Raw genomic sequence first — 15,413 nt, 5'->3', positions numbered from 1 at the left:
GCCCAGAGCGGTTAAGCAGTTCCCCCTGGTCACACAGCTAGGAGTAGCAGGGCTCCAGACTGCTCTAAACCACTACATCATAGCCTCACGCTGACCCTGTCAGAGCCAGCACAGCCCACACTGCAGTCAGACCATCTGATTCAAATCCCTGCGTCACCAACCAGCTGTGTCACCTGGAGAAGTGGCTTCCGTCTCCAAACCAGTGCCTCCATCTGTACAATGAAGCCACCAAAATCCTATAGTGACATGTGGTCATAAGGGTTAAGGAAGAAATTAGGGTAAGGATTCTCATGAGGTGCATTTTGTGGGGATTATTTTAAAAATAACACTGACGCTCTGGCCAGTGTTTCTAAATGGTTAGCGCATCTGCCTGCAAACCGAAGGGTCACAAGTTCGATTCCCGGTTGAGGGCAGGTACCTGTGTTGCAGGTTTGATCTCCGTCCCCAGTCTGGGCACATGCAGGAGGTAACCAATGTCTCTCTCTCATTGATGTTTCTCTCTCTCCCTTCCCCCCATCCCCCCCCCCCCCCCGCTTCCATTCTTCCTAAAAAGTCAAGGGAAAAAAATATCCTCCGGTGAGGATATTTTAAATAAATATAACACTGACTCCCCAGTCTCAGGCTTATATCTATTCCAAAACTAGGGGGATCGAAGGGTACATGAGAAGACTCCAGATTTTTTCAGCTCTTCTGCTGATTCTTCTGCAGACAGGACTGTAGATGGAACAGAGGCAGGGCTGTGCACAGCGAACTGTACAGACTCTGTGTTGAATAAGTGTAGCCGTCCTGGCTGTTTCTATTGTTACTACAACAAGAGGCAGCAGAGCATGGTGGGTAAGAAATTCTACAGCAGACTGCATGCTTCAAATCCCAACTCTGCCACACTCCCCGTTTGCAACATAAGCAAGGCACTAAAATCAGATAATAGTAATAACAGTAATAATAGCAGCAGCTATAAACTTGCTGAGCTTGGCCATAGCCGAAGCCTAGTCTACAAACCCTCTGGAGGAGACTGGCAGAGAAAGGCTATCACTTCCCTGAGGCCACACAGCTGGCAAGGGTGGAGCTGGGGTCTCAGCACTCCACGATGCTGCCCTGCCTCCACGCTCACTCCCCTTGCTGTGAAAAGGGATACCAACAGCATCTACACACCATGGCGCCATGAGGAGCACACAGATGCACACGGCCTAGCGCCTGGGACACAATTAACAGTGTATGTTAACTTCCTGTCATCAATACATCCCCACTTCAAAGGTGAGGAAACTGGAGGTCCTGCAGGTCGCTCTGTCACCTATAGGCAGCCATCAGACACAGACAAGTGATCAGGCTGGGAGTGGTGTAAGAAAAAGGGTTGCAGCATCACATGAAATAAAAAACGAGACATAAAACGTTGTCTGTGATAGAGAAACGTCTTCATAAATGCACAAGCACAGACGCACACCCAGGAGGCACGACGGGACAGTGGTGAAGGAAGAGCCCAGGCTTAGGAATCAGGGGACTTGGGGCCCAGGCCTGGCCTCACCCCCACTCCCTGTGGGACTCGGGGAAGTCGACCTAACCTCTCTGGGCTCATGGTTCCAATGCCTGTGAAATGGCTAAAACACCCGCCTCCTCCACAGGACTGCTGCAGAGATGGAGAGAACCTCCCGCTGTACCTGACACAGTATGTGTTCAAGAAAAGGAGCTCGCTGCAGTGCAGTCACACGCTGAAATGATGCCACTTAATCTCACTTGGGTCTCCACTGGGATGCAAAACTGACGTTAAGAATCCCCCATACACTTTTTTATTAGTATTAGTATAATTAAAGCTGAAAATTTTCTGAATTATCTGTCTCCTTTTTGGAAGCTTACAGTAAAATCAAAGAGGTTTGGGCCCACTGCCTGATTCTTTTCAACCCACTGTCCTCTCTACTCAACAATAGACACTGACTCACCCCTTGGACGCCTCCTTTTTTGGGGTGCCAGGCCCCTCTTCTTTCACTTCCTTTTTGATTGCCGGCTTCCGGGGGGCTGGGAAGGAAGCCAGAAAATTGTGGGTCCTTCTCCTTCTGATAGCCCCCATCCCACACCCCTCTCCAACACTCAACAGCCAGTGACAAGTCAGGAGATGTATTAATTAGACTTTCTAACACAGGAAGGCCAATGGACTTGCAGTTCTCTCTGGAGAAAGACCAGCCCACCTCCTCCCAGCACAGCCCAGGGGAGGTGAGGCAGGAGGAGAAACTCACTGAAGAAACTGCTGAGCATCTTGGGAGCTCTGGGGGGAGGCTTGGCCTGGTCCTCGTCCTGGGGTTCCTGCTTCACCACCACCATAGGCTCTGAACCACTTTCAGTCGGCGGCTCAGCTTCTAAAGCGAGAGGTCAGACGATGATGCTGCAAACTGTTTCCACCCTGAAGCTTTTTACTGGTTAACCCCAAGGTCATTCTGACCCTCTAAATGGAAAACCTAACCAATTCTGCCCGTTTCCTCTGCCCAGAGTAAGCTTTGAGCCTGATGCTTTTTTGTCAGTACTAACTCATGGGATTCTAGCACTTAGCCCCAAACTGGAGACTTACAGAAAGGGTAAAAAGACATCTCAGCCCGATGAGAAAATGTCCCCACTTCTGCAGCTGCAGAAAATCAGGTACCACTCTGCTTCCTGAAAACGGCCCCACAGGTTGTTTCTAACTCAGGGGTCTCATGGACACCGGATGGGCGGGGCTTGTGAGGGGCAGGCTCACCTCTAAATCCCACAACGCAGCCTGGTTGTCCAACTTAAAAATTATTGCTCAACTAATTACACTTAGTACCTGATTCCTGAGATACATTTTGTTGAAGGATGACTGGCTCTTTCTCACGTGCATGCAGAAAAATATTAACGATAATAAAACCCAGAATCCACATTTAAACAGCACACTTGAGAATCTATGTCTCATTTAAATGAATTGTCCTCCAAAGACATCTGACCCCAAAAGCAGAGATGGGGCTGCAGGGGGAAGAGGATCTGAAACTCACTGCAGGTGTTTTGGGGGTCAGGGGGCATCATGGGCAGGTCCCCCTCTTCTGCTTTCTTCTCTTTGGCCCCTTCTGGCTCTGGGAGGTTTTCTGTTGAGGTCTCTGCTTCTGACGACACACAGGAAAGCGAGAGGGCAAAAAAATCACTTTGACCCCCAAGGACATTTCAACTCCCAAGACATTCTGCCCCTTTACTCTTTCTTGAGTCAATCAAGTGTCTCTGTAAAGTAAGCACGTCAAACTCTCGGCCCGCAGATCGCATGCCTCTTTTATTTGGCCCGTGTTAGCCTTTGAGTTTGACATGCTTGCTATAAAGGGACGGGAGGTGGGGACCTCCAAGGGGAGCCGATCCCGTGTTCACCTGTGCAGCTGAGCAAGGCCAGTTTTTTCTTATAAATAATTATTTTAGAATTAGTTACCACAGGAGTTGCATGTGATTGGTTGTTACAGATTACAATAAAAATTTTTAAACTGACTGAAAAAAATCGTATTAGGGTAACAATAAAAGTTCTACAAACTAACTTGGGGAAAATTTATCGTAGTAGAAAAAGCCACCCCCCGCCCCCACATCCCCAGACACTGATAATTCATAGTAAAATTCATTACTGACTAAAAATTGCCAACAGGAAATGAAATCTCCCCTGGGTAAGATGAGCTTAATAAAGACCTTTTATTAAACGAAAAAACCGACAGTGGCAAAGGCTGCAGCTGTTCTAATCTCAGGCCCCAAATGATTGATCGATCAATCAGATCTTTATCGCTGCAGCTCGTCACCAAGATGCACGAACTCACAGGGACACGGCAGGATATCTGACACTTTCAACGGAAACTGGTGACTTGTGCGCCACACTGATGAACTACTACGTCAAGGTATTTTAGTTTTCAGTATCGGGTCACGTTCCTTGCAGTTTCTGATGTTACATTTTTGCAAAGCTGGTTTTCCCTAATTGCTGTGATAAAAACCAAGTGCTGCGCAGAAATCAGCATGGGACAGGAAACAGGAAATGAGGGTGGCAGTTTGCAACTGGATTCCAGCTGGAGACATGGTGCAGCGCCCCGGAGACATCCTATTAGTAAACCACTGTGACTACTTAAGAATAAAGTAGAAATATTAATTTTCCTTTCAACGTATGTATATAATTTTCCTCAAGTGCCCAAGCTCCTAGAACATAAACAGTGGTTTGGACATCCACTACTTAATAAACAGAACTGGTCTGGTACTGGCCGAGGGCACCATGAAAAAATGACTGAGACACTGCAGGGTCTGGGAAAATGTGGGAGCCTCTGCTTCCTGGTAAAATTTACAAGGAAAAAGGGGATCATTTAGAGCCGTGGTCGGCAAACTGCGGCTCGCGAGCCACATGCAGCTCTTTGGCCCCTTGAGTGTGGCTCTTCCACAAAATGCCATGGCCTGGGCGAGTCTATTTTGAAGAAGTGACATTAGAAGTTTAAGTTTAAAAAGTTTGGCTCTCAAAAGAAATTTCAATCGTTGTACTGTTGACATTTGGCTCTGTTGACTAATGAGTTTGCCGACCACTGATTTAGAGAAACATATTTCCAAAAAGTAACGATAAAAAGTGAGAAACTGTGTATGGAAACTAAACTGAATGAATATATTCCAAAATGCTCTCCTAATAAAATCCCATATTGGTGTGTGGAGATTTAGATTCACGGACACAGGCATCAAATCCGTGGGGTCTTAGCACCTTGTCCTCCCAGATAGGCCACGCCCTTCCAGGTTTCCCTCTGTGCACACAGTCAGACACAGTCAGACAGACACACACATGCGCATGCACACACACACCCCTCTTCCCGGTGCCTCACCTTCTTCCACCTTCTTCCTCTTGGCTTCTTGGCCCTTGTCCATGCTGTGCTCTTCTAGGATATCCTGAATTTTCCGTTTAGAAAGCTGCTTTCGAGCTGGAAAGGCAAAGGCTGAGGTGTAGCCAACTCAATGGCCACTCTGCTCCCGCCCCGGTTAACTCGGCACCACGCCCACCCCCAACCCCCTTATGATGGGGCTCCTGAAAAGGAGCATCACTCCACCCTCCCGTGTAGTTCATGGCCATCACTCCACCCTCCCGTGTAGTTCATGGCCATCACTCCACCCTCCCGTGTAGTTCATGGTCCCAGATTTTAGAGGAAGTGACATCTGAGCTTTGTCCCAAAGGGCTGGGCTACTAGCTCAACAACACGTGCAAAAGCCCAGAGGTGTGACAGTGTGGAGTGTTTGGGAATGACAGCAATTCAGTGATGTCGGTAAAGAAAGGTGGTTGTGTGGCATGGGAGTTAGAGGGTCAGATGGAGAGAAGTTAGGGAGGATGGTAGGACAGAGTGGACACTAAAAGACTTTGTCCTGGAGTGGGGTGTGGGGAAATGTGGAAAGCTTTTGAGCAGGGCAGGGACAGTTCCAGCCACAGCTGCTGAAGGGCCCTCTGGGGTCATGTGAAGAAGCCAAGAGGCCAGGGAGAAGGTGAGAATTGATGAAAATCATTACAGTTGCCTTTTCTTCACCATGTGATCTCAATTTGGAATCTTCTAGAAACAGGCTCTGAAACTGTGACAAGGATTCAATGCAGACCATTTCTTGGGGAGGTGGGAGGTGCAGAGAAGACAGTGATTCAGGGAAGGGGAATCGGCCAATAAGATGTGTTCTTAGGTCGGCTCCCGCAGTGGGCCCTGGAGCTGCATCTCTGGGGAAGCGCTGGGAATTGGCCTAAATGTGTGCAGAATGATCTACCGGAAGTGCGAGGAGCTGGTTGCTTATACACCAGCACCATTAGTCATTGGGTGAGGTAACTCCCAGGCTCTGTTGATTCCTGGTGCATTGGGCCTCTGAGGTTCTGGAAAATGTGTCAAGGCCCTGGGTCCCCCCCCGCCTCCTCCTCCTGCCACAGCTACTGCCCCAGTGTGAGCCTTGTCCCTGGAGCTCACGCTGCCTCTGGCTATAAGACAGTGAGCAGGTTACTTAATCTCTCTGGGCCTCACTCTCCCACATCTGCAGAATGGAAATAATCCCAAACAGTAAGCAAGGATGTAATGGGCTCAGCCCAGTCCCAACCGCAGCCAACGCTCTCCGTGCCCTGCATCCCTAGGATCCGACCATGTCCGTGTGTCCTGATACACCCCAAGCCAATGTTAGTGTCAGCCCCGAGCCACTCGGTTATTTTATTAGGACCACCTCTCCCACAGGCCTGCCCAGCCCTTCCAGCTCACAGCACCCCCATGGCTCCCCAGCACCGCAGGCCAAAGCCTGGGCTCGCTAGCCTCACGGGCTCCCTAGCCTCATGTGCAGGGCCCTCCGGGAGCCAGCCCCACTCTCCTTCTCAGCTCATCTCTCCCCACTCGTCCTCAGACTCTCTCTGCTCTCCAAACTGCACTGTATTCTCCAGAAACACTGAAGCGTATGGACTCCCCAAACACACCACGCTGTTCTACCTCTTGGCCTCTGCACATACTGTTCTCGGCTGCAACACTTCCCATCGCCCTGTCCCAACACAGCAAACCCTAACTCATCTTCCGGGTCTCCTCCTCTGGGCTGGCTCAGTTCTGCATTCCGCAGCCCTCGTTACCACTATTATTCCTTACACCACACCATCAATGGCAATACATGTGAGCCACACACATCATCTTAAATCCTCTAGTATCTACACTGAAAGAGGGATAAGAACAGGTGAAGGAAGTCATCTGCCCAGTCACACAGCCAGCGGATGGTGGAGCTGTGCGCTTAACCACAAGGCCGAGCTCAGAGCTGTCGTGAGGATGGTTGCCTGGTGCTGAAACCCAAGTGGGGACAAGGACAAGCAACTGAAAGGACAGGGCCCATGTGTCCTTACCTGTGAGCCGCTTCGGGATCCCTGACGGGGAGATGGTCGCTGCTGGAGAGGAGTTGGAGAGGGAAGGGCTGCTCTCAGGGGACGTGACAGGACCGGGAGGGGAGACTTGTGGAGAGTTGGGGGCAGGCTTCTGGAAGAAGAAAGAAAGAGCAATTAGGCAGGGGGGGGAGGGGGGGAGGGGCATGGTGGGACCGCCCAGCCATCTCATTTCCCAAGCAGCTGAGAGCAGAGAGGGACTCTAGACCTTTCCTCTGTGTCTCTCCTCCTCTCCATGCCACCAGTCCCAGCCCCAGCTCAGGCCGCGGCCCCTCTCACGGGGGCCATCACTCCACCCTCCCGTGTAGTTCATGGTCCCAGATTCTCTTGGACACCAATAACAACTCTTTTTTCTAAAGTGACAGAATCTTTGATTTTTAGGTAGGCATGTGGTGGCCCAACTAAAGACTACACTTCCCAGCCTCCCTTGCAGCTAGTGTGGCCATGCCCCTCAGTTCTACACAATGCAAGGTAAGGGGAAATAACGCACGCTTCCCTTGGTTCCAACAGCATTCACTCAGCGGAAAGGGGAGAGCCCTCTTCTTCCCAATGTGGATATTCCCTTGGGCAAAAGCACCTCTGACTCAGAGACTCCCACACGAATCCGGGACTTTTGTGCTCATTAGATAGAGAGCCCTACCTTGCTCAAGCCACTGTTATTTGTGTCTTGGTTTCAACTACTAACTAATCTTCATACAGGGCCCTGTGCCAGTTATTAAGCGATTGCCTCTCAGCTCCATCCACTCTCCCTTGTGATGCTGAGACTCCGCCACCCCCCTTCCTGCTCTGTGTCAGGAATGTCAACACAAGGTGCTAGGGGAGCAATGTGAGCTGCATCCAACTTCCAGTTATTCCAACACTTGCAGGGCCTGCTGCATGGTGCCCCAAAGAGAATGGCAGCCTCTGCCCAGTGCCCCTTCCTCAAAGATCTGAGCCCCAGGCCCCAGGGCACCTCCTCCAAACCCAGAGGCCCAGCACCCACCAGCCAGCGTCTCCACCACAAAGGTCTGAATGTCAGCTCTACAGCTCCAAACAGGCCCCAAAGGGATGTTTCGAATGCTGCCCAGGAACCAAAGCCACCTCTGACCCTCTCCTGCTCAAACCCTTCCTCAGCTGCCCAGCAGCCTCGGGGCCAAGTCCAAGCTCCTAAAGAGGTCCCTGTCCTAATCCCCGGGATCTGTGAGTGTTTGGAGACACAGCAGAGGGCAATTCAGGCTGCAGGGGCAATTAAGGTTGTTCACCAGCTGCCCTTAGAGAAGGAGATGATCCTGGATCATCCACTGGGCCCAGTGCAATCACAGGAGCTAAAAAGTGCAAGAGGAAGGCAGGGGAGAGACGTGATTACAGAAGAAAGGCAGAGTTGCTATGTTTGCAAACAGAGAAAAGGTGCCTTTAGAAGCTGGAAAAGGCAGGGAGATGAGTCTCTCCTCAAATCCCAGGAAACCAGCCCTGCCGACACCTTGACTTTAGCCCCATGAGACCCGTGTCAGGCCCCTGACCTCCAGAACTGTGACATAATACATTTATGTGATTCTGTTGTTGTTAATCCTTATCCAAGGATATTTTTCCATTGATTTTTAGAGAGTGGAATAAAGGGGGGGGGGGGGGGGAGAGAGAAAGAGAGAGAAATATGGATGTGAGAGAGACACATCAATTGGTTGCCTCCTGCACATGCCCGACCAGGGCAGGGGATCACACCTGCAACCCAGGCACGTAGCCTTGACCAGGAATTGAACCTGCGACCCTTCAGTGCTCGGGCTGATGCTCTAACCACTGAACCACCGGCCAGGGCAGGCATTAGATTACTTTTAAGTGGGAAGGAAATGAGGCAAAGTGCAGAGTAGATGACAAGCTGTGATAACGGGAGAAACTACATAGCTTTGGGCCCTTCCTTTCCTGTCAGCCATCAGTGAACATTTTCTAGGCATTATTCTCAGATCCGTATGTGAACTGATGCCCATCATCTTCACGGCCACCCTGAGAGGCAGGTGCCACCACGACCTGCATGTCACAGGTGAGGCACACCAAGGTCAGGGAGCCTGCTCCAGGTCCCACGACGGAGGCGGACTTAGGACCATGGAGACCAGCCCGACTGCTCCAGGACACAACCGCGAAACCCTTCCCCTCCTGGGGCATGTCTCCAGGGCCCTCCTGAGCAGCTGCTGCACTCAGTTCCAAAGGCTAATGAGAATTAGGGTTTCTCCCGTAAAAGTGGGCAGGCTGATGGGGACCAACCTGGCCTTTGGGGGGCGTGATGGCTTCATCCTCCTCCTCCTCCTCCCCTTCGCTGCACAGGACCCGGGCCGTCTTCCTCCCCGACCTCTTCACTGGAGAGTCACTCTCAGGCACCACTCTATTCCGCTCCTTCAGCGCCACCCTAGAAGTTGGGGAAATGGGGGTGTTCTAGCTGGCAGGGTGGGCCAGACAAACACTCCAGCTCCTTCACCATGTCTGTTTCCTTCCTTTCCTTTCAACCATCAATGAACATTTTCTAGGGGCCTCCTAAGCATATACTCTTTTTTAATTATTATTGATTTTAGAGAGAGAGGAAGGGAGAGAGAAACATCAATTTGTTGTTCCACTTATTTATGCATTCATTGGTTGCTTCTGGCATGTGCCCTGACCAGGGATCAAACCAGCAACCCTGGTGTATTGGGATGACGCTCTAACCAACTGAGCCACCCAGCCAAGCCTAAGCATATACTCTGAATTATCCATCTATCCATGATGAATCTCTGGAGGCCTCCTATGTGCCCACTGTGTGATGGGTGATGCTGAGAGCAAGTGCAGTCCCTATTTAGGGCAGAAACTGGCCTCAACATCCATCTGAAAACCCTCTTTCTTTTTTTTTTTTTTTTTTAATATATTTTATTGATTTTTTACAGAGAGGAAGGAAGAGGGATAGAGAGTTAGAAACATCGATGAGAGAGAAACATCGATCAGCTGCCTCTTGCACACCTCCTATTGGGGATGTGCCCGCAACCAAGTTACATGCCCTTGACCGGAATCGAACCTGGGACCTTTCAGTCCGCAGGCTGACGCTCTATCCACTGAGCCAAACCGGTTTTGGCAAACCCTCTTTCTTTTAATCATACAAGCCCCTGAGTTGTAGCTAGGCACATAGCCACTCGACTAGGGACTACACTTCCCAGCCTCCCCTGCTGCTAGGCATGGTCACGTAATAAGTACTGACCAATAGAATGTAAGTGGCCATGACTGACAAGCAACTTGCCCTCACGTTGTCTTAGCCCTGGAACTTGAACTTGCTGGCCTGCTTTGATAATGTTCATGAGGGCATGGCTGGGCTGGGAGGGTGGTGAGGGAGGGTGGGTAAGGAGGGAACCTCGGTCTCAAGACAACCTACTAGCACAGAGCTGCCTACCAGCCCTATGCAGCCCCACTACACCCCCAACACTGGCTCAGAGGAGCTCCCGGTCTGGTGAAGAACACAGGCACAGACCATCAAAACACAGAGCAGTGCGGAGGTCGTTTCCAGTACAAGAACAAGGCTGACTCCGACAGGTGTCTGCATCCCCAGAGCTCATGGTCTGGCTGATGAATGGAGACATCTCCCTAGTTAGGTCAGTGATGGCACACTCATTTTATGGATCCTCAAAAAGAATAAAGTGGGTTTATACAAAGCATCACAGAAGGGCTTTAAAAGATAGTCTCGTGAGGAAAAAAGCAGGTGATCAACACCACAAGAGGAGCTGCTGTTGATTTTGCTCACTAAAGCCCAGGATCCAGACAGTGCCTGACACGCAGAAGACACTCAATAGATATTTATTGAAAAAATGAATATTTTTAGTATGAGTCCATGAGTGTAAAAAATATCTGAGTGTTTGCCAATATGTACCTGCAACTTATATATATATTAATCTAACTTTTGCTATTTAAAAATAAAGGTGTCTATTACTGAGCATCTGGTATATATCAGGCATGTGCCAGCTACTTAGGCTAGATTAGCGACCAAAATGACAGTCCTGCTGTGCAATATGTGCAATATGAAAGTATGGGAAACACTCAACAAATATTTATTGAGCACCTATTATGTATCAATAACTCTGGTAGGTGCACGTATGTTTACAGGCACAGAAAAAGGGATATACCTCAAACTCGTAAAAGTAGTTCCTCTGGAAAGTGATTAGAAAGACTTCAAATGTTTACTTTACCTACTTCTCTGAGTTGACATATTAACAATCACCTTGTATAATTCCACATTAGGGTATCCATGCTAGACCAGTCGACTCTCTGCCCCCTGGTGGTCAGTGCACAACATAGCAAGCGGTTGAGCAGCCTTAGCAACCATTAGCATATTACACTTTGATTGGTTGAATGGCCGACCAGACCAGACACTTAGCATATTAGGCTTTTATTATGGGGATAATTTTATTATGCTGTGTCTGACCGGTCGACTGTTTGACCAGTCGCTATGACAAGCACTTACCACCAGGGGGCAGATGCTCTGACCAGTAGGTTAGCTTGCTGCTGAAGTCCGCAGATAGGACTGGGTGAGACTGGCCAGACACGGTTCCTCCCCAGCTGGCCAGACTCCTATGGTCCCTCCCCGGCCTCTAAAATATTTCTTCTAATTAATTTCAACGTGCACAAATCCATGCACCTGGCCTCTAGTATAGGATATATAGCTATGTATACACAACAGGGGCAGATCTGAAAATCAACAGTGTTGAAAAAGAATATGACTTGATTATTGCCACTTACTGAGCCTGTAAGTGCATGAACTGGGTACTATTCTCCACACTGTACATCCGTTAATTCACTGAACCCACACAGAAAGCCTAACAGAGATTAAGATACCCTATCACACATCAGGAACTGGGACACATGAAGTAAGGTTACTTGCCCAGGGTCCCAAATTGGGGATGTGAAAGAAATCTAGATTGAGTCCATGTTTGGGCAAGCTGATTGGTCCAGGGGTGATCATGTGACCCAAGCAGGGCCTTCCCATGAACTTGTGAAGTAGATGCTGGAGTAGATGCTCTCTTCTTAGATCAGCGATTATCAACCAGTGTGCCACAAAAGGCACACTGATGTGCTGCAAGAATTTTTAAAACATGCAGCACCTGACTAGTCAGGGGCACTGACCTCTTTTCCCTTAAACTCTCAAAAAAACACAATAGCCATCAATTGTGAATGAATTAAAATTGTTAAGTTCAGCAAAAAATATCCTTTCTGGTGTTCAGCAGAATTTTAGTAATGAGTTTATGTGTGCCATGAAAGGAAAAAGGTTGCAAATCACTGAATTTGATAAGCTGGCATCAAAACAAGGCCAATGGCCAGCTTCTCTGCCTCTTAGAAAGTCTGCTCTAGAGCAGCGGTCGCCAACCTTTCAGACCTCACAAACCACAGTGGTCCACAGACCACTGGTTGGCAGCCGCTGCTCCAAACTGGTGGTCTGTGAGGTCCGAAAGGTTGGCGACCGCTGCTCTAGAGACATGAAACAGAGCCCTGAAGACAACTCGGAGGCCCTGGATCCAGCTGTGCCTGAAGCTGGACATCCCCTTTGGACTTCCAGTTATTGAAATCAAATATTCCCTTTGACATCCTGAGAGAGTCTGAGCTGAGTTTCGAACACTTGCAGCCAAGAGTCCTGACTGACTAAGGAACAACTTTACCACATCCCAGACCCATTACGTGCTTCGGAGGGGGCTCGGTCTCTCTGATGCTGCTGGATGTCTCCTCTGGCTTCTTTGCCTTGCCCTCTTTCTTGGGGTGGAAAAATGACCTGGAGGAGCACAGGAGGGGGAAAAGGGAATGAAAACAGCACCAATAACTCCTCCGATCCATGTGGTCCTCTGCAGCTTCTGACGCCAGTTCCATCCTAGCATGTAACAGGAGGTTTCAAACAACCCCCTTTGGTAAGGAAACTGAAGCCCAGATGAGGAGGCAACACTCTGCTTATTTTTCTGCCCTAACTCAACCTGAGAGATATGCCACGTCCCCATTTTCACTAACAAGTATTAACTAAGCACTTAGTATAAGCTAAGGACAGATTAGCCCCAGATTTCTCATCACACGAGAAAAATGCAGCCTGGAGTCTGTATGAGCCACCATCTCCCAGGTCTGTGTGGTGGATGTCCAGGTCTGGGTCCGTCTAGCTCCTGATAACAGCCCTCCACTTTTCTCTTGGAAGGACTCTTCCCCAAATTTTCTCTGTACCTGAGATTTGCATAGGCCTGTTCTTTCACCCATGACTGGGGTGGGCACATGCCCCAGGCCTGGCCAATCAGAGCCCTGCATCCCTGTGGCCAGATCAGGGCCCAGCATGGGGCCTAAGCTGGGCCAATGAAACACGAGCCTAGACAGTGTTGGAACAGCTGGGAGAGAGGCAGCCTCTTCCCACTGGGACTGCTAACTCTGGTGCCAGAGCCCAAGGAGGAGAACCTGCCAACACGACGCAACGTGAAGGAAAGCAGAGCTGAAACATGGCGAGAGACGGTCTCCCGGGGCAAAGCTTTGGCAACTAGATCCAACTATTAACTCCAGAAGGTTTCAACGACACAGCCAAGCAATCCCCTTTCTTCTTTTCCTGAGCCCTGCCTTGGTACAGGGCTTCTCAACCTCGGCATGCCTGCATCTAGGATGCCTGGCCTTTACCCCCTCTCACCCCGCTGTGACAACCACAAATACTGCCAGATGTGGAAGGCGAAACTGCCACTGACTGAGAACCACTGGGTTAGGCTTCCCGAACCCTGCACCTAAAATGTTAACTACTCCCCGTTTTCCATACTGATCAACTTCTGTAAAATGCCAACCTGAGTTTTTCTAAGAAAAGGCAGCGAGTTACAGAGACAAGCAGAGACTCGGAGAGTTTAAGACGAGAAGGGGGACGAGCGTTCCTTACATGATACTTCGCTGCATGATGGCGGCAAAATTGTCCCTTCCCCGCTCCTCCTCCTCTTCTCCTGTCTGCTGTTCTGGAACAGAAATCCAAATACTTGGTGAGAAGACTGCTTGTGCAGATACAAAAACTCATAAACCTCCTTCTTTTTTTTAAATATATTTTTATTGATTTCAGAAAGAAAGGGAGAGTGAGAGATAGGAAAATCAATGATGAGAGAGAATCATTGATCAGCTGCCTCCTGCACACACACACCCCCCACACACACTGGGGATCGAGCCCACAACCCAGGCACGTGCCCTCAACTGAACTCAAACCTGGGACCCTTCAGTCCACAGGCCAACGCTCTATCCTCTGAGCCAAACTGGCTAGGGCCATAAACCTCCTTCTTGCAAAAAGAAAAAAAATCCAGCCCTAACCGGTTTGGCTCAGTGGATAGAGCGTCAGCCTGCAGACTGAAGGGTCCCAGGTTCGATTCCAGTCAAGGGCATGTACCTTGGTTGTGGGCACATACCCAGTAGGGGGTGTGCAGGAGGCAGCTGATCGATGTTTCTCTCTCATCGATGTTTCTAACTCTCTATCCCTCTCCCTTCCTCTCTGTAAAAAATCAATAAAATATATTTTTTTAAAAAATCCACAAGATCAGAAACATGCATTTCCCCCTCGAGAAGAAACTCCCCTTTTTTCGGACCAGAATAATTTGCCGGTGAGATTTGCCAGTCATATGCTTCATACACCTGCAGCTGTTGACCCTTCCCCAGGTGTAGCTCCTATGAGTCGCCTCACCCAGCGGTGGCCCCCGTTTCCTAGAAATACTTCCATATCTAGATGTCCTCCCCACAGACAGCAAGTACTCATTCCTCACAGGCGTGTACCCCATTCACTCACGGCCCCACCCCTTCCCAGACCTAGGCCTCCTACTCCCTGTCCAGCCTCCAAAGCCCTCACCTTGGCTCCGCCCCTTCACAGGTAACCAAGGCCAGACCACTCCCTATCCAGGAGGTCCCGACCTTCCATAAGGCCTTTGCCTGGACTAGGGCCTTACCACCGGCCTCTCCATGGCCCACCCCTTAAAGCTGGCCCCGCCTCCAACTTTTCCCGGGCCCCGCTCACTATTGAACTTTTCCCTTTTCCCTCAGGTGGCCCGCCCCTCAGGTGGCCCGCCCCTCAGGTGACCCGCCCCTCAGGTGGCCCGCATCCCCCGGCCCCTCCAATTTTCGGTGCCCCAGTCCACTTAGTCATTTTCTGACTGTTGCCCCATCCAGGTGGCCCGGTCCCTCCAAACCTAGCACAAAACCTTCTTCGTCCAACTGGTTCCAGCCGCGCTTCTACCTCCCACCCGGCCCTCTCCCTCCGGCGGCCGCGCTGCCGGCGCTCTCCCCTCCTCACCGCGTTCCCGGCCGCTGAAGCCGGCAGTCCCCGCAAAGCCGCGAGCCCCGGGCGCCCCTTAGCCCCCGCGGGCCACCCCACTCGCCTCGCGCTGGCCCTGCGCGCCGCAGCCCTGGGCGTCTCACCGGGAACCCCCGGATACTCGACTGCGCTCCTAAATTCGCGCCACGGAATTCGCGCGCAGACCTCGGCGGCCGGGGGTGGGGCCGGGCTGAGAGGTGGGGCCAGGGCGACGTCCGCGCCGCCGCCGCTCGGTGGATGCTGGGAGTTGTAGTCTCAGGGCGGGAGGCTGTT

At 50.5% G+C, this 15,413-nt stretch overlaps 1 protein-coding gene across 3 annotated transcripts in view; it reads right to left on the bottom strand.

Annotated features, from left to right (window-relative positions):
• Nucleotides 1-15,315, bottom strand: part of LIG1 (DNA ligase 1) — a 36,910-nt gene extending 21,595 nt beyond the window's left edge. For 2 of the 3 annotated variants that reach the window (XM_080645565.1, XM_080645567.1), the window contains exons 1-9: nt 15,120-15,311; nt 13,734-13,806; nt 12,528-12,614; nt 9,104-9,245; nt 6,833-6,962; nt 4,821-4,916; nt 2,997-3,104; nt 2,229-2,348; nt 1,935-2,010 (exon numbers count right to left, since the gene is read on the bottom strand). In XM_080645565.1, coding sequence (XP_080501691.1) covers nt 1,935-2,010; nt 2,229-2,348; nt 2,997-3,104; nt 4,821-4,916; nt 6,833-6,962; nt 9,104-9,245; nt 12,528-12,614; nt 13,734-13,750 — 776 coding nt within the window. In that variant the 5' untranslated portion in view covers nt 13,751-13,806; nt 15,120-15,311. Of the gene's footprint in view, nt 1-1,934; nt 2,011-2,228; nt 2,349-2,996; nt 3,105-4,820; nt 4,917-6,832; nt 6,963-9,103; nt 9,246-12,527; nt 12,615-13,733; nt 13,807-15,119 lie in introns of all 3 variants that reach the window. The other variant, XM_080645566.1, reaches the window with a different exon arrangement.
• Between the last annotated feature and the right edge of the window lie 98 nt (nt 15,316-15,413).

The sequence above is a fragment of the Plecotus auritus genome (assembly GCF_963455305.1).
Source record: "Plecotus auritus genome assembly, chromosome: 10".
In the NCBI taxonomy this organism is placed as follows: domain Eukaryota; kingdom Metazoa; phylum Chordata; class Mammalia; order Chiroptera; family Vespertilionidae; genus Plecotus; species Plecotus auritus.
This window is presented reverse-complemented; position numbering and strand designations above follow the sequence as displayed.